The sequence below is a fragment of the Anthonomus grandis genome, chromosome 10 (assembly GCF_022605725.1).
Source record: "Anthonomus grandis grandis chromosome 10, icAntGran1.3, whole genome shotgun sequence".
Lineage (NCBI taxonomy): Eukaryota > Metazoa > Arthropoda > Insecta > Coleoptera > Curculionidae > Anthonomus > Anthonomus grandis.
The window spans coordinates 16,006,218-16,025,181 of NC_065555.1; the positions used below are offsets into that span (position 1 = coordinate 16,006,218).

An 18,964-nucleotide genomic window follows, 5' to 3' on the forward strand; every position below is an offset into this window, starting at 1 on the left:
AGTGCTCAGAATCCCGGAAATTCATGCAAAACTTAAAAATCCGACTCCAAAAATAAGGCAAATGTCCAAATTATACAAACAAAGAAATCGACCCATCACTATTGGAGCTGTTGATTGAAAACAGAGAAAAATATTTGTTGAACACACCTATGCATGTGATAGTAGAGGTGAATGCAATTATGGTCAATATTAATCAAATCAAGAATGCAGTACGAAATTTGAAAAACGGTCGGGCTGCAGGTCCAGGAGGAATTCCCGCTGAACTAATCAAATGTGGGTCAGAAAAACTGTTTCAGCAACTCACTAGCTGCATCAACCAATATCTACATGGGAATCCTGCACCTGCAGAATAGAAAAAGGCATATATATCGTCCATCCATAAAAAAGGAAGGAAACTGGAATGTTCAAACTACAGAGGTATATCTCTGTAACTATTGCCATGAGTCGTCTGTATGTCAGCCGTCAATTAAGAAACCCATTTTATGTTCATAAATCTCCAGAATGCCTATGATAGAGTCCCTGTGAAGGAGTTGTGGAAAGTTTTACAAGAAACCAATCTAAGTCACTCTATTATCAAAGCTCTCAAAAATCTGAACGTTGGAACATTGTCAGAAGTAAAAATCGGTAATAACTTTTTAGAGAAATTCCCAGTAGAAAAAGGTTTACGCCAAGAAGATATAATCCAGAAGATATAACAAATTGCACCAGATGCCTGAAATAGATATAAGAATTATTCCAAACGCCTTGAACAAAACTGAGAATTACTAAAAAGGTCTGAAACAAATAAGCAACTACTCTGGAATATGTACTTAATAGATAATTTTTTCAGTTATTTACTTTGAGCCTTGAATAAAATTAAAATTGGGTCAAAAGTCTTTTAAATACCAAGAACACAAGTGTCCTAATAACTTGGTTCAACATGGTTTGAAATGGACGTATGGAAGAAGCTTAAAAAGACTTCAACTGTCTGGAATAAAATGAATCTAAAAATCCAGAATAAATATGAAACCTCTTTAAATACCTAGAAAATGTACTTGATAAAGGGGTTTAAACAACAGAATTGAGAATTACTTAAAAAGTCTGAAACAAATGAGAAACTACTAGAGAAAATCTATTGTAAAGGTAATGTAGGTTTAGCAAAATACTGAATACTACAAAAAAAATTAGTCTGGAAGAAGTATTACTTTTAATATGTCAAGAATGCAATAAGTGTCTCAACGACTCAGAAGAAATGGTTTAAAGTATCAAGAAGCTGAAAACGACCTCAAATGGCTTGAATAACATTTAAAATTAATATAAAAGTCGGGAGCAAATATAAAACGACCTTAAATACCTGTAAAACAAAAAAGTAAAGATTTAATTGGAAAATTTATTGTGAAGGTAATATTTAAGTAGTTCATACAACAGGTGGCACAACAGTAATGTCATAATTTTAATCTTCGTAGATGGCGTCAAATGTCACTGTACTTTGACATTAATGATGTAGATATATATAGAAAATTTGTTGTCACCAAGCGATGGAGCTATACACAACTAAATTATTGTTACTGCTTATTTGACAAATTTCCAGTCTGTTGTTTTAAAGCAGCGTGAATATCCAGGTCCACTACAGATGTCGCAACAAGTGGCCGGCCTCTTGTCGATGACGTCAGAGAGAATTCAAAAATATCAACGAGAAAACGATGCACAGATATGGTTATGTGAACAAACAAAATTTGCGTTTCTGGAGCATAGAGAAGGCACGTCAAATGTACGAAGAACCAATGCATCCCCTGAAAGTGACTGTTCGGTGCGGCATTTGCAGTGAAAAAGTACGCTTATGGCATCACCGTAACTGGTTGGGCAGTTGCTAAACCAGTTTTTTTTGCCGCGATTTGCTGCATTGGGACTCGATCATTGTTGGTTCCAACAGGACCCAGCAACCGCTCACACAGCTCGGCCAACGATGAGGACTTTGAGACCCCAATTTCCAAGTCGAGTGAGTCCCGTTTTGGAGATGTGAACTGGCTATCCAGATCGCCAGATCTAATAGCATCAGACTTCTTCCCATAGGGCTTTTTAAAAATCATCTCGCGTTTACCGCGACAAATTAAACATATTATATCAAATTATGGCATTATTTCTGCACCACCTAGTATTTTTCTATTTAGACCACGAATACGGGAAATTAGGGTAAAAGAGGAATTTTACGTTTAACAAAATTAATTTTTCACTTCCTGGAAGACGCAAAAATGAAAATTTATCCTTAATACCTTTGGAGATCCAAGAAATTACTTTTAAAGGACACAAACACAAGATATATCCCAACGACTCAGAAATGTTTACGATATTAATAAGAAATTTAAAACAACTTCACAAACCTGAAATAACATTTAAGAATATTCGAAAAATTTGGAACAAATAAGAAACGACTAAATGCTTAAAGAATGAAAAAGTCAAAATTTAGGGTATGGGTAAAAAGAATTGTGATTTAACAAATTTAATGAATATTTCAAGGTACCGACTATTACTGTAAATATTTATTCAATTTATATTATTTAATTTATCCAACAAAAGCAAAGTTTAAACAATTTTTAAATGCCAAGGAAACTATACTATTCGGAGTATTCAATAATAAAGCACACAGAACAACGGCTAGGAATTAATTTAAAATTTAATTATTTTTAAGAAATGTTTTACCCCATATAAATAACATTATGCATTCTCATTTATTCATTATTTTTTGACACCGATTTTTTGCCATAACTAAACCTTTTGCAACCGATAGAAGCTGCAAACTCTCTAGCGCAATTCAATATTTTTCCTTTTTTTTTCCAGGAATATATGTTCTTTAAAATTTTATTTTAGTAAATTAGTTACTGAAAATTGTAAACTATTTGTTCCTCGTCAACGTTAAGATAGAAAATATGCATGTCATAGGGTTGTATTTATTTCAAGAAATTGCAAAAAGATCCTAATTTGTCTAGTCCTAAAACTAATGCAAATTTTGTTGTCTGATATATACCGGGTGAGCCAGGAAAAAGGGAACACTTAATAACTATTTTACTCTTCAAGATAAACAAAGAAAATTTGGTATATTGATGGAATGGGTATAAGAGCATCTTTTGACATATTCAGTTGTTTTCCACCATTTCCTGTTTAACCGGAAGTGACACTAATTTTCTTATTTTAAATGAGACACTTGGTATATAATTATGTATTTTGATAGGAAATAATATTTTGGGAATAATGGTACTACATTTGCTACTTTTTGTTTTATATTTATAGAAAAAATCTATTTTTAAAATTTTAAAATAGGATGCCATGAATGCGTTGAAAGTTTCTTCAACGATCAAAATCGGTTCAAGATCTTTTACACGCCTATTAAAAATGTCCAAATCAGTAATTTTGGCATTTAGCATGGGGTTTTTGATATTAGTTGCTATTATTAATTATTTAGAAAACTGTTTTTTTTTTAATACCAAGGAAACTATTATTTTTGTGTTTGTTGTTTGTGTAAAATTTTAAAAATGGCTTCTAGTTCTAGATGTGCCAATGAAAAACAATTGGACTTAAATTCTGTTCAAAATCTAATTGAAAAAACCTTTCCGTCATTCGATTTAAATACTAAAATTCAAGTTAAACGGTTAGGAAGGCCGACTCCGGATTTAAAATTAGGTCGAACCTGTTCAAAAAAGAAAGGTCGGTCTTTTGTGAGGCATTTTCACGCAAGTACCTATGCCAAAAATAAATGGATATGTGGATGCAATGTCAAGAATGCCCTATTTTGTTTCCCGTGCGTAATATTTTATAATCCAGGTATGGATAAGAGCTGGAGCCGAGTAGGGGTTACAGACTTAAACCACTTACGAGAAAAAATTAAAAAACACGAATTGTCGAAATTTCACTTGCAATGCTGTACAGAACTAGCTTTACTTGGAAAGGCTAATATTGCTCAGCAGTTAAGCTCTGCCTATCGCCTAAGTATTGCTAAGCATACCGAGATGGTGAGGAAGTACAGCCATATTTTAAGTAGACTTATAAGTTGTGTTAAATTCTGTGGCGAATTGGCCCTTAGGGGTCATGACGAAAAAGAAGATTCCTCAAACCGTGGTATTTTTAAAGAACTGATAAATTACAGTGCTGAATTGGAGAACATTTTAAAAGAACATTTAGAACATTCTAGTGTTTTTAAAGGAACATCAAAAATAATTTAAAATGACATTTTGGACTGTGTCAGAAGAGAAAACATGTGACTGAAAGAAATCGATAGTGCAGATTTTTTGTCAATTCAATGTGACGAGACGACAGACATAAGCAATCACTGCCAAATGGCAATAATGTTATAAGAGGATCACACGGAGGCGTTCAAGCAAAAATTCGAAAAAAATATCCATTTGCATATTTTCTACATTGCTATGCCCACCAGCTTAACTTGATAATGCAGAAAGCTGCTAGCCAAAATGCACAAGTTCGTATATATTTCAGCGATTTATCTGGCATCCCTGCATTTTTTTCAAACTTTTCCAATCGCTGTGACATGCTAGAGCAAGTGGTAAAACTTAGATTACCACGAGTCTGTCCAACGCGACGGAATTTTAATTCCAGAATCGTAAACACCGTTTATGAGAATAGGGAAAATTTAATACTGTGTTTCCGGGAAATTGCCGAAAAAACTGAAAAAACAATAACCAGCTGGGAAGCAAACGCTTTAGCACGCACACTGGAAGATCAACAGTTCATGTTTTGGTTGACCTTTTTCCATAAAATTTTCCCTTATGTAGACATACTATACAATCAGTTTCAAGCCAGACATATAGATGGTATTCAATTACATAAAGCAATGTCCCACCTTGAGGCTTCTATACAAAGCATATGGGGTAAAACTGATTTAATTGAACAAGAATGGAATAGTGATCATACTGGTAAACGTAGAAGACTGGGTGATAGTGATAGAAAAAGTGTCATTTCTAAAGAGGTATGTGATATTATAGTTACCCAAATTAAAGACAGACTTTCATACAGGGGACATTTAGAAGCTAATTTCCTTCTCATGAACACTTCATACATGGCATTTAACAATAATTTTCCTATTGAACTTTTTAAAAATGTTACCGTTTAATATCCAATGCTCTCAAAAGAAGAACTAAAAACAGAATTAGAAGTCATATATTCGAGAAGTGATTTTTCTCAAATGGAAAGCCTGTCGTGCATGTTAGAGTTTATTTTAAACAACGAATTGGAAACCACTTTCTCAGGGGTAGCCAAGTTACTTAAAATTATTCTCACCACTCCAATGAGTACTGCTGAATCTGAACGGTGCTTTTCCACTCTTAAAAGACTTAAAACGTTTCTCCACAATTCGATGACTAACGACAGGCTTAATGCCCTAGCAATGGTGTCAATTAATCGGGAGTTTGTACATGACATTCCAAACTTCGATGAAAAAGTTATGGAAATATTTATTAAACTTAAAAACAGGCGCATGGACTTTGCCTTTAAAGATTAAAAATATGTAAATCTTTTGTAAATATGTATATTGAATATATTATGTATAAAAGAGAGTATACCTGTAGTATTTTTTTTTAATCTAATATGAACTGGAAACATAAAAATTAAACTTTTTGGATGATAACTAATCTTTGCAATGGCATGGCAATATAAACTTTGATTTAATAAAGGTAATTTAATACAGAGTGTTTCTTAACCTATACGCATAAACTTGGGAAATTATTGCTGACGGCTAATAATGACTAATAGTGAAAAAAAAATTTAGTAAAATAGTTTTAGTTACGGAGATAAACGACTTATTAATTAAAATTTAAAAAAAAACGTAAATTCTCCAAAATAAATGTTTATTTAACTATTATAGTAACTGTTCGAAGTTATTTCCATGACTTTCAATACATAATTGAGCACGCCTAATCCAAGAGTTGCAGACAGCAGCTAATCCAGGTTGTAGTCGAATTTCCTCGGCGGCAGCAAATATCCGATTTCTTAATCCTTGTTCATTGTCAACTTTGGTTACATACACCAGAGATTTTAGGTGGCCCCAAAAATAAAAGTCAAGCGGATTAAGGTCGGGTGATCGAGGAGGCCATCCAATTGGACCACCGCGGCCTATCCATCGTTCGGGGCACATTCGATCAAAATGCCGTCGCACTAGTCGCGCAAAATGTCGTGGAGCACCATCGTGAAGAAACCACAAATTCTGCCTAATGTGAAGAAGGGACTTCTTCAAGGAGTACCGGCAAATTTTGTCGCAAGAATTGTAAGTAAAGAGCACCAGTTAGACGATTATCCAAAATGAAAGGGCCAATAAGTATTCCGTTTACAATTCCAGCGCACACATTTACTGAAAATCGTTGTTGAAAGTTTGTTCACCGAATGGCATGCGGATTTTCAACTGCCCAAAAATGTGTGTTGCGAAAATTGTGAATACCATTGCGTGTGAAAATTGCTTCATCCGTAGCTAAAATGTTCCTGGTAAAGTTTGGGTTTAACTGCTGCTGATGTAACAACCACTTGCAAAAGTTTACTTGAGGCGCATGATCCCTTGGAAGTAAAGCTTGTACCCTTTGGACGTGAAATGGATACAGTAATTCATGCCTTAAAATTCGCCAAACTGTGACTGGTGATAATCCAAATTGCGTTGCAATTGTTGTAGTGCTTATGTCAGAATGCTTTTTGATGATATCTTAAATCAAATTCACCAGATTTAAAATGCGCCTAGGTCTAATGGCTCCACCATGTTCCACCATTTGTCCCTGGCCTCGGCCACAAATTTCCAGTTTCTCTACCCCGCTGAACCACAAGCAAAAAAGTTTCACGCGACGGATGATATCTATGAGGAAACCTTTGTGCATAAAGATTAGCTGCAGCCACACTGTTTTGTCTTGATTCCCCATATGCCAGTAACATGTCCATTAGTTCCTCATTTGAAAAAAAATTATGCGGCATAATTTTAATTAAAAACAAAATACGACCACAACTGTATCAACTGATAGCAAAGTAGGTACTACTAAACATAATAAATATCATCCGGACTTGTTTACTTCTTAATTTAAAACAAAATTCCACCTGATAAAGTTCTTACATTTTTGTGAAAAAAAAAAGAATTATCTCAGAAACTAAAAATATTTTACTTAAATTTTTTTTCACTATTAGTCATTATTTATCATTAGCAATAATTTCCCAAGTTTATGCGTATAGGTTAAAAAACACCCTGTATACATATTTTCCAACTATTGTAAATTTTGTCTGATTTTTATATTTTTAGGCTAATATCTGATATTAAAAGTAAAATTAAGTAGGTAGTTTCTGCTTACAAATCATTTGAGGCAAATTAAAGAAAATAAGCAATTTGTAATAAAACTGTAATAAAACTTTTTTAACGCCCTCTCTTAAGGATTTTTTTTTTATTTAAAAAAAAATATATTTTTTGAGCAGCCATAAATACATTTTTCTGGGGGTGATGGTAACTGCACATTTTTTAAGTAAAAAATGGGCGTGGCACCCAAAAAATTTATGCTTCTACTTGGCGCACCACCACTTTCAGATCTCACGAGCCGCCACTGGACTAAGAGATTGCGTTTTGACGCGTTCTTGAATTGTTTCTCAATTGACATAATACATGACATGTTGTCAAGTTCAATTATTATTAGTCATTCGAAATAAATTTGCCGCAGTTTTTTCAAAGAATTATTGTGTTTACTAATATTTGAAATGTTTGCTGATTGAATTTCTGAAAAACTGAGTTAAGTAATAATACATAATGAATATTATTTTTCCGTGATTACCTGAATAAAAATTAAAATTTGAAATGCATTTATGTACCTTATTTCAAATTTTAAAAAAATTGATTGTTTACCAAAATACGCAATAATATACCAATTGTCCCATTTAAAATAAAAAAATTTGTGTCACTTCCTGTTAAACCGGAAGTTACAAAAAATAACAGAATATGTCAAAAGATGCCCTTATGACTATTCTATCGATATACCAAATTTCATTTGTTTATAATAAAAAGTGAAAAAGTTATTAAGTGTTCCCTCTTTCCTCTGTCACCCGGTATAGTTGTATTTAAGTATTTTATGTCTTTTATTTGCTTTTAAAAACACTAAATTTCCTAGAAATTCTTTAAGTTAACTTTTGCTGAATAACTAACTAGAAAATTTGAGTTTTTATAATAATTAAAATTTCTTCAGCAAAAATTTTATTTCAATAAAAATTAGGATATTTATCGTTTTATTTTGTGCCTTACCTTAGCAGATCTCTCCATAGTAAAGTTAAGCCCAGAATGCACGATATCCTTTTCAGAAGCGCCGGCTATCCTCTTGGTAAACGCTTGAGACGGAATAATGTTAATTTTTTGGTTGAAATGCCTCTCAAGGGATTCCTGTACCGATTCTATTAATAAGAATTTTAAAAAATATATTTGAATAATCAAAATTGTGATTTCAAAAAATGATCACTTACGGAACAGATGATAGTTGGAATCTTTCTCGTATTTGAAGGTGAGTCTGCCATAGGAGACGTGGTTAATATTCTTAAGCCATTCGAAGTAAGATACGGTCACACCTCCAGCGTTTACGTACAAATCTGGAATGACCAAGACGTTGTTTTTGATCAGAATCTTGTCCGCGGCTGGGGTTATGGGGCCGTTAGCTGCTTCTGCGATAATCTGAGATAAAGTAAAATAAATAAGTTAAAAAAAAGATCGAACAATAGACACAAATTTGTCTTTTTTTAAAGCTGGGTCTTAATTGTAATGCAGGGTGCCAAAAGTTTAAATTTTTCTACTACAGTGATAGGCAAAGAACGGCCCGCCGAGAGTCCATGGATATGAATAGTATATGGCCCGCTACAATTACATTTTAAAGGTCGAAAAGTTTAAAGTAAATTCTACTTAATAGAATAATAAATATGTAGCCTATAGGGGAAGCTAAATTATAATTAAAACTATATTTTATAGCTGTGTAGTTCATGCGTTGCGTAATAAGGGATGCAAATTGTGGTGCAATGTGAAAAGTGAACTCAGACGCTATGTTAATTTTATCTCTTGTTCTTGTTTGTTCGCGTAACCCTTTACATTCATAAATGTTTGAAAAAATAAGCATCATTTTTAAGATAATAGAGAGTTAAATTCAGATATCGACGAACGGACTTTTAAAAAAACATTTATTGATACAAAAGGGCCTTAAAACTAGGTGAACAGAAATATGAACAGCAACGGTATTAGCCGAGGCTTTGACACAATATTAATGCTAACGATAAATTACAAGCGATTTCTTAAATATAAAAATAGTCCTAAGCTAAGCATTTTATAATGTAATATAAACAATTAATTGTGGTTTGAGGATATGTCTCCTCCACCCTCAGTTCTGTCAACGTCCTCGTTGACAAGTCTCTGCAGGATTCTCAAAGGGATGGCCTTCTTTCTTCCTTGTTTTTGCCAATGGTAGATGATCAATGCTAAGCAGCATAAAAGAATGATTGATATTGTCGTAAGAACATAATTGTGCATTGGAACATGTTGTGCTAGGTCATGGAAATGTATTGGTTTGATGATATCTTCTTGGATTTTCTTAGGGTCTTGAAGATGTCTAATTTCTAGATTGATTGAATTATTGGTGTTTGGGACTTTTATAATTTTTGGAATTATGACTGAAATATTGTTGATGGCTAATGAGTATTTGTGTTGATTAATTATTACGTCACATTGACTTTGAATAAGGTTGCAGTCTTGGAGTATAATCTTCTGAAACTGGAAGCAATCTTCATAAATTGTTTCAGGGCTTTTTGTACAAAATAGGAGTGCATTTCTATAAGTTAAGGTATGTACCTTAAAATTGTTTAGAACAGTGGCATACTGACAATTTTTGGGTAAAATACATCCATTGGCAATTGGTCCAGAGCAGATCCATTGTGAGTTGACTTCTTCGCATTGGCTATACCATAGTTCGTTGCAATAGTATTTACTAGGACTTATAATTAATTTTGATTCATTATTTGGCACAGGATAAACTAATTCTAAATTACATACATTTTGTTCAAATATGGGTATCTTAATTGCTAGAATTGCCATTTCATTTAAAATTAAAAGGCCGGTTTTACAGATTAAGGTTAATTCCGATAAATGCTTAATTGGCCATAGTGCATTTTTAGGATAGTGAACTTTCAAGTATTGCCATATTTCATTGATTTGTTTTAATGTTAAAATTTCGAGATCTAAAGTTTCTAGGTGTCCAAAAGATAAAATACGTAATATTTTTTCTAAAAATTGATTTAAGTTGGTAATCTGAATATATTGACTTTGCAGATTTAACATTAAATTAGACTGGGTATTTGATTTAGAAATTTCATTACGTATGTTTTTCGAGTTCTCGTTAATCGTGTGAATATTATTTTTAAACTCTTGCATTATATTTCCTGCGAATGAACTAAGGTCGTTGATTTTGTGCATAGACTCAAGCTGATTAAATTTCAATATTTGCAAATTCTGGGTAATAACCTCTAGGTCATTGTTATCTAAGTTTCCTGTAATGAACTTGATACCACTTCCTAGGTAGTTTATTAAACCTCGTTTTTTTCGATTCTGCATAATATTTAAGTTATTTTCGTCAAATACATTTAACTTTGCGAAAGTGTCATATGTATCATTTAATGCTTTAGAAGTCAAATAAAATTGTGATTTAATTAAAATACTATTTTGATTATTTACAGAGGGTTGCATAATTAATAAATTGGTAAATAATTGGGATAACGAATACTTAAGGCTACTTATATTAAAGGGTATATATGTAGTATGATATTGACTTATTACTAAAGAGGGAGCAACTTCTTCTATATAATATCCATTATTGTGGAGTTTGTGCACCTGAAGTGCTTGGCAAGGGCTCGTTTGATTGAGTAGGGCCAGGATCAGGGTCGGGATCAGGTGGCTGAAAAGGTATAGATTTTTTTCTAAGTCTTTTGATTTTTCTAAGATGAGTAGATATTGGTTTTTTCTTAGCGGTACCTGTTATTTTATTTTTGTCTATTTGAGATACTTTTAGGGGTACGTACTGTGGGTTCATTTTATTTCTAAGGGTAGTTTTCTTATATACCGTATCATCTGGGAGTATTTCTGGAGGTTTTTCTGTGTTTTTATTTTGTTTTTGAGTATTTGTAGCTTGCTTGTTGTAAGCTGTTTTATAAATTTGTTCGTGGAATGGTAGTAACTCCTTTTTTCGTCTGTCATTATATTGCTCAAATAAGGTTAGGTCGTTATCGATGTTCGGTTCGTTTACGTAAGGGCCATATAATATGGAAAAGGGCGAGTGACCTGTTGTCGAGTGAATACTTTGATTGTAGATTAAGACTGCGGAAGTCATGAGATTTTGAGGGGTTTCATCGGGATTTTGCATCTTCAGAATTCTTAGTTTTTCTAAAAGTGTGGAATGCAATCTTTCTACAGGACTGTTGGAGGAAGAATTTCCTGGAGTAGTGTAATGAACTTCTATACAGAAAAGTTGACAGAATTCTTTGAATAAATTATTTTGAAATTCCTTACCCTGGTCTGTGACGATTTTTAAGGGGGTGTTATGATGTGAAAAGTAATGACGTAGTTTGCTTAAAATAGTAAGGGCGTTTTTATCAGTTATAAAATAGGCTTGGGCATATTTCGAGAATGAATCTATTATTGTTAGAAACTGACAATTTAAAAACTGAAAAATGTCTAAGTGAAGTGTCTTAAATGGTTTTTCAGAGAGCAAGGGTCCTTCGTAAGCGATTTTGTAAGGGTGTCTTTCATATTTATTTTGAAGGCATATTTCACATGAATTAATAAAATTAGTTATCGAATCTCGTAGTTTAGGCCAATAATATTTTTGTTTAATATGGTTATATGTTTCTGTTATACCGTTATGGTTACTTTTGTGATAATTGGCTAAAATTTCCTTTTGTTGAGTCTGGTCAGTCACGTCAAGGACGTAAGTGCTGGCAAAAACTAGTTTAACGGTTGTATTTAGATTAGAAAATACTTGTCTTCGAAACTCGAGTTTTAATTCGTCATTTTTAATAAATATAGTAAAGGTAACATCTGGTTTAATTATGTCCTTGATAATTTTTAAAATGTGTTGTTCCTGATTTTCTTTTGAAATTTTTACAAAATGATGGTTTTTATTAAAAGGTTTAGTGTAGGTGTGTTTAAATTCATCGCCGTAGTCGATGACAAGACGATTTGATGCATAATTGAGGGGTAATTCTGATATTGGGATATTCTTTCCTTCTGTATCATTATTGGAGTGTGCAGTGACGTCAGAATCGTCGTCGTTTACGACAGGGTTAACAGGGTTTGAGATGTTTTGGGCTGGAGCGTCTTCTTTGTATCTTTCATTAAAGACAAAGTCGGCTAAGTCAAAATCGGATAAGTTGGCAACTGTATTGTCAACATTTGGGACATTAGACTGTGAATCGGTATCATTTGTTTCAAGAGTGTTAAGATTAATGCGGGAGAGAGCATCTGCTACTAGATTCTCTTTTCCTTTTTTATAGTGAATTTCGAAATTGTATTCCTCTAGTTTTATTTTCCAACGAATTAATCGGGAGTTGGGTTCTCTGATTTTTGAAAGCCAAACTAGGGGATTATGGTCAGTTTCAATTAGGAATTTTTGGCCATATAAGTATGGACGAAAATGTTTAGTCGAGTCCACTATTGCGAGAAGTTCTTTCTCTATAGTTGAGTAGTTTTTTTCTGCCGAATTTAGGGTTCTGGAAAAGAATGCTATTGGGTGGTCATTTTGCGATAGCACACTGCCTATGGCTATGTTGGAGGCGTCGGTGGTGAGCTTAAAGGGTTTTGTGAAATCAGGGTATTGCAAGATAGGGGAATTGGATATGAGTTCTTTGCATTTTAAAAAGGCATTTTTATACTCTAAATTTTCTATATCAATTTGAGTATTTTTTCGTAGACATCTCGTTAAAGGAAAGGTAATTTTGGCGAAATTTTTGATAAATCGGCGATAGTAGCCTACAAGCCCTAAAAAGGCTTTAATTTCTTTCTGATTTCTTGGTATCGGGCAACTTTGGATTACTTCAATTTTTAAAGGATTGGGTTTTATTCCCTCGGAGGTAATGATGTGTCCTAGGAAAGCTACCTCTTTACTCAGGAATTCTGACTTATCAGGCTGTATTTTGAGATTAACTTCCCTTACTTTTTTAAATATCTGACGTATATGGTCTATGTGTTCAGATAGGGATTTAGAAAAAATAACTATGTCATCCATGTAGACAAAGCAAAATTTGTATAAGTAATCACGGAAAACTTCATCCATCATACGTTGGAACGTAGCGGGTGCATTTTTGAGGCCGAAGGGCATTCTGAGGTATTCATAGTGACCATTGTTGACAGTAAAGGCCGTTTTTTCAATAGAATCGGGATCCATTTCTATTTGATGGAATCCTTGGGCGAGATCTAGGGTCGTGAAGTACGTGCATTTTCCGAGATTATCTAAAATTTCATCTATTCGGGGAAGAGGCCATTTTTCTTCTATTGTCTCGTTGTTAAGGGATGTATAGTTTATCACCATCCTATGTTTCTGGATGCCTGAAGCATCGGGCTTTTTTGGGACTATCCACACGGGTGCGGAATACGGAGATATTGAAGGACGAATTATTTTATTCTCTAGTAATTTCTGAATTTGGGATTGTATCTCAATATTCATTAGAGGGGGATGTCGAAAGGATTTTACATAAATAGGTCTGTCTGTTTTAGTTCGAATTTTATGTTTGGTTTGACTGGTAAAACTGAGGTCACATCCTTCGTGATACATTATGTCTTTGTATTCATGACATAAAGGTAAAATTTTTGATTTTTCGAGAGGGGTTAAGTGATCGAAACGTAAGATGTTTTCAGGGTTGAATTTTTCTAAAGTTGGGTATGATGGGTCTAGTATATCAAATTGATCTTGGGGGATGACTTTAATCCTTTGATGAAAATTTACGTGGACGGTAGGCGTGGGGTTGGGAATAGTACAAAAGCCATTTTCAACTTTTACTAAACTGTCAGGTATAATATGATTTTTTATGTCAAACGAGGGCAAAATAGCGACACCATTTTCGAAATTTACTGGTATTTTTAAAAAGTTATTATTAAAGTTGTGTATCGGATGCAAGAGGGGTTTATTGTAAGCCAAAGAAAAGGGTATTATTATATTTTCCAACTTAAGGGTTTTGCTTTCATAATCTAGCAAGGCTTTTAAGTTTTTAAGATCTTTTGATCCTATTAAGGCATCGAAATCGTTATGCCAATTCAGTACTCTCATTTTAAATTCGTTTTTTATGCCTAGTTCTTCTAGCAAGGAAATTTTTAAATTTTTGGTTTCTTTATAAGTGTTCTTGCATGCGGTTACTTCGAAAGGTTCGATAAATATTTTGTCGGAATATTTGTTTGCAATTTTAGGAGATATGATAGAGTCGGAGGCACCGGAGTCAATTAAAATTGTCAAGTGCTTTTGTGGTAAATAAAAGTATGGGAGCTCAATTTGTTGTGCTACGTTATTTAAGTTGATGGTAGATCTGGGCCTGATTTCGGAAAATTTGCGAAATTATCAATTTCGAAATTTTGTTCGGAAGTGGGGTAGTGATTTTGGTCATTAGGATTCGTTAAGGTGGGATCGAAAGAGGTTTCTTCATATTGAAGGTTTGGCTCGTAATATTCAGAATAATGTTGGGGTGAATAGTCGGTATAATGTTCAGACTGGTTATCTTCGACATAAGGCACATCGGGATAAGAGTTAGCGTTGGTCTCAATGTTAGTTAACTCTTGGGACACAAAATTTCGGGGGCCTGATGATTGGAAAAAGTTTGGTTGTCGAAAAGGCATTCTTTGTTGATACTGCCTAGAGGGTCCAGTTATGGAGATTGACATTGGAGTAGGGGGGTCTAATTTTGGTTTATTATGATTTTGGGGAGCGAAGACATTTCTTGGTTTTCCAAAAACTTGAGCATTTGTCGGATAATGTCTTTGAACTGGTCTAGGTCGAATTTGTATGGGTTGACTGGGAAATTGTTGCTGGGGGAATGTCATGGGGGGTTGATTCTGGGGTAGTAATCTTACGGGACTTTGGAAGCTATTTTGTTTTACATAGGAATTATGGTTATTATTATTAGTAAATTGGTTATTATGAACATTAGACAGATTTGAAAAATTTACCTGTGATTCAATCATATTATAGTTAATTACATGCGTATATGCATCATCAAGTGTATTAGGGCGTTGTAACATTAACATCGTTTTTAATGTCTGAGGCGAATTGGCTGTCAGAATTAAAACCGAAGTTTTTTCTATTTGATTAATTAAAATTAATTTCGCATTTACATCTGAGACTTCGCAATGTAATTTAGAAAAAATTCTTTGTACAAAGGATTTGAGTCTATCTACAAATTGTAATATGCTTTCATTTTTATTGATCTTAAAGTATTGTAATTGTTGGTGTAAAATTTGATAAGTGATAGGATCACCGAACTTTATCCTTAGGGCCTCTTTAATTGAAGGCCATGAATCTAAATCTGGTCTAGAAAGTAAAAAGTCTCGAGCATTGTCAATTAACTTTGACTTAATGGCTGCTAAAACAACTTTATTTTGATCAATACCATCAATTGTAAAATATAATTGGTAAAATTCATCTATGGATATTATAAAACTTTCCAAATGGTTTTGAATTCCAGAGAAGGTTGGTAAGAGAGAAGTGTGGAATCTTATGTTTTCCATTTTAATATTTAAATTAGGTTTAGATAAATTAGAATCTAAAGTTAAGTTATCTAATAGGTTACTTATGCTATCTAAATTATTTTGATCGGAAATATTTTGACTATTTAAATTAGAAATATTTGAATTTTCGTTTTCAACTACTAATCCTAAAGATGCCCTATTTCGTATTAATATGTTTTTTAATTTTTGCGACGGATATGGACTAGACATTAAATAATGGCAATTCAAACAAAAACTTACAGTACAATCAAGGGATGACCCATAGAGCTTGCACAGTAGAGGTTCACAACCAAAGGAGTCCCTATAAAGGCGTGGCTTGAATCGTTCTGGTCCAGATGAGATGTTTGGGAAGGCAGCACTTGGATCAGCTAGGTCCCTGACAACACGGTAGGCGGCTTAGCAGTTTCTCGGCTTGGTCTTCTCCAAAAGGGTCGCAGTACCAAGGGTTGCGGTACTTGGGGTTGGTCGATGTCTTCAGATTCTTGATGGATAGTGCACTAAGATTTGACAATCACTTTTACACAACGGTAAACCGATAAAGGGTAAAATTGCACTATCCTGTTCGCAGCGCCAGTTAAATTCAGATATCGACGAACGGACTTTTAAAAAAACATTTATTGATACAAAAGGGCCTTAAAACTAGGTGAACAGAAATATGAACAGCAACGGTATTAGCCGAGGCTTTGACACAATATTAATGCTAACGATAAATTACAAGCGATTTCTTAAATATAAAAATAGTCCTAAGCTAAGCATTTTATAATGTAATATAAACAATTAATTGTGGTTTGAGGATATGTCTAGAGTATAAAAAAGAAAAGCCGATTTCGAGTGGCGTCTGTTTAAACAAGCGTGGACTGGGAAATACTTTTTTGCGGAATACTACGGTCAACCAATATGTCTCGATTTGTTATAAAGCAGTGGCGGTATTTAAGACTTAAATCTTGCTCGTTATTTTTAATAACAAACCTAAACTAAAAACTAAATGTGCTTTGATAAATGATGCAGAAAAAAAGATAAATGCGGAAATCTTATTAAAAACATTATTCTGCTATCTGCTCAACAGATTATGTTTATAAAGTAAAACATTGCTTATGTGGTACAATAATATAATAGTGATATATGTTATTTATTTTCAAGTATCATACTGTATATTAATTTGTTATACAATGAATTATTATTATTGTTAAATATTTATGCAATACTATTGCACACGTATGCACGACAATTATGTAGAACACTGTTTTTAAATAACTACTAATATACCAGATATCATCGAAGAGAGTAATATACAATGGTGTAAGCGCATTTGGCATTCTTATTTATAATTCCTAAATCGAACCTTCACATGGCGACCCTGCCAGTGCCAAACACCATTTTTTAGTGCATTTTTCAGTAAGAGTAGTAAAAGTATGGGAGCTAGTTGCTGTAAAGTGTGCTAATGTACAGTAACATACAGTGTGAGTCAATATGGGTACTACTAACACCAAGCATGCTGAAGTTACGGACACAGGTGTTGTAAACTCCAATTTTATAGTGGAAGAACAAGCTATAAATGTCCCTATGGATATCCGTATTCTGCTTTATATAATCACTGTGGCTGTTGTAACCTTGGTGTTACTAAAAATTAGGAAGGCTTACCGCAGAAACATGAAAAGAGACTTGTCAAGAAGTCTTATGCTGAAAGCTCCAGTCGGTGATGTCTAAGTAAGACTATTACATAGTGGTTTGTGTTTGTAAGTCCGTGTTAGTGAAAGAAGAAACAATGTGTTGGTGTAGAAAAATATTTTAGTAAAACCTGAAATCAGTGACATTAAGGACGAGCGATTAAACGCCACCTGTTTATTGGAAGATGGAAGAAGGAGATGTAATGGTCATTTTGCATCCGTCCCAGGACATGGACCACACAAATGTTATATTATAGTTGGTATGTAATTTTATTTATTTGTGCATATTTAGAATAAGATTTTTTGGCTATTTAGCAGTTTTAAAATATTTTTGGGGGTAAAACTATTTTTTTTTATTAGTTCATAAAGTAATCGAAAGTTATAATATTATAATATATTATAAAGTTACATATTACATATATATAGCTGAATAATAATTTTTATGTTGGATTTTTGTTTACATTTTTCATGTACTACTATTATGTTAGATTTTTTTTACTGTAATTTAGGCTAAATTTAGTTATTTTTATGTCATCAGCTTGGGAGGAACTTTATACCAAGTTATCAAATTTAAAAATATTAATTACTAACGAATCAAAAAGAGTCTTAAAGAAAAAAATACCTAAATCAGAGGAAATTAAAAAAGAAGTTAGGGATAATTTACTTAAATACTATAATACCTTTGTGCAACTTGTATTACATGATTACAAAAATTTAAGTCAAGAACAGTATTTTGCTATTAAAAAACTTTTTTCCGTCTCAAGAGATAAAGTAGTCAGGGTATATCAAGTATTAAATGTTTCGTATAAAATACCTACATCGTGCACTGAACTAATTGATCCAAACGTGATTGAGGAGGATATTATTGACAGTGAAAACTCTTCAGAGGGTTCAGACGAAGAAAATACAAACACTGAAATTAAAATTGAAACTGGCAAAATGGCGATGACTAAAATTGATTTTTTTAATTTCACCAGCAGGGTTTTGTGCAATGATTTTGATGGCTCAGCGGATAAACTTCGATCTTTTATTGACGCACTAACTTTAATCCAAGAAAATTGCGAAGGGCACGAAGCAAATGCCGTGGCTCTTATTAAAACTAAATTAGTTGGTAAAGCAAGAGACCTTATTGGCGATAATGATACCATACCAATTATAATTCAAAAACTAACAAGCAATATTAAGGGTGAAAGTTCGCAGTTAGTTTCGGCAAAATTATTAGCTCTTAAACAAGGATCCAGCGATACATCAAAATATGCATCTGACATAGAAGCTTTAGCAACAAGCTTAAAAAGAGCGTACATAAATGAAGGTGTACCAGTAAATGTAGCAGAGGGTTATACAACTAATATTGCAGTTAAAGCCCTAAAATCGAATGCAACCTCAGAAAGATCCAGGTTGATAATGGAAGCAGGCACATTCAACACAACTCAAGACGCCTTGACAAAGTTTGTTAGCGTCGAAACTGAATCAAAAAATTCTACAGTCCTTTTTACACAAAATCGATTCAACAATAGAGGAAATCCAAATTATAGAGGTCATTATCCTAGGGCGCAAGGACAAT

The 18,964-nt window shown here is 33.3% G+C and overlaps 1 protein-coding gene across 3 annotated transcripts in view; it reads right to left on the reverse strand.

Annotated features, from left to right (window-relative positions):
• LOC126741610 (glutamate dehydrogenase, mitochondrial) overlaps nt 1-18,964 on the reverse strand; it is an 87,370-nt gene that overhangs the window by 24,576 nt on the left and 43,830 nt on the right. For all 3 annotated transcript variants that reach the window (XM_050448110.1, XM_050448109.1, XM_050448111.1), the window contains exons 5-6: nt 8,458-8,662; nt 8,243-8,388 (exon numbers count right to left, since the gene is read on the reverse strand). In XM_050448110.1, coding sequence (XP_050304067.1) covers nt 8,243-8,388; nt 8,458-8,662 — 351 coding nt within the window. The remainder of the gene's footprint in view (nt 1-8,242; nt 8,389-8,457; nt 8,663-18,964) is intronic.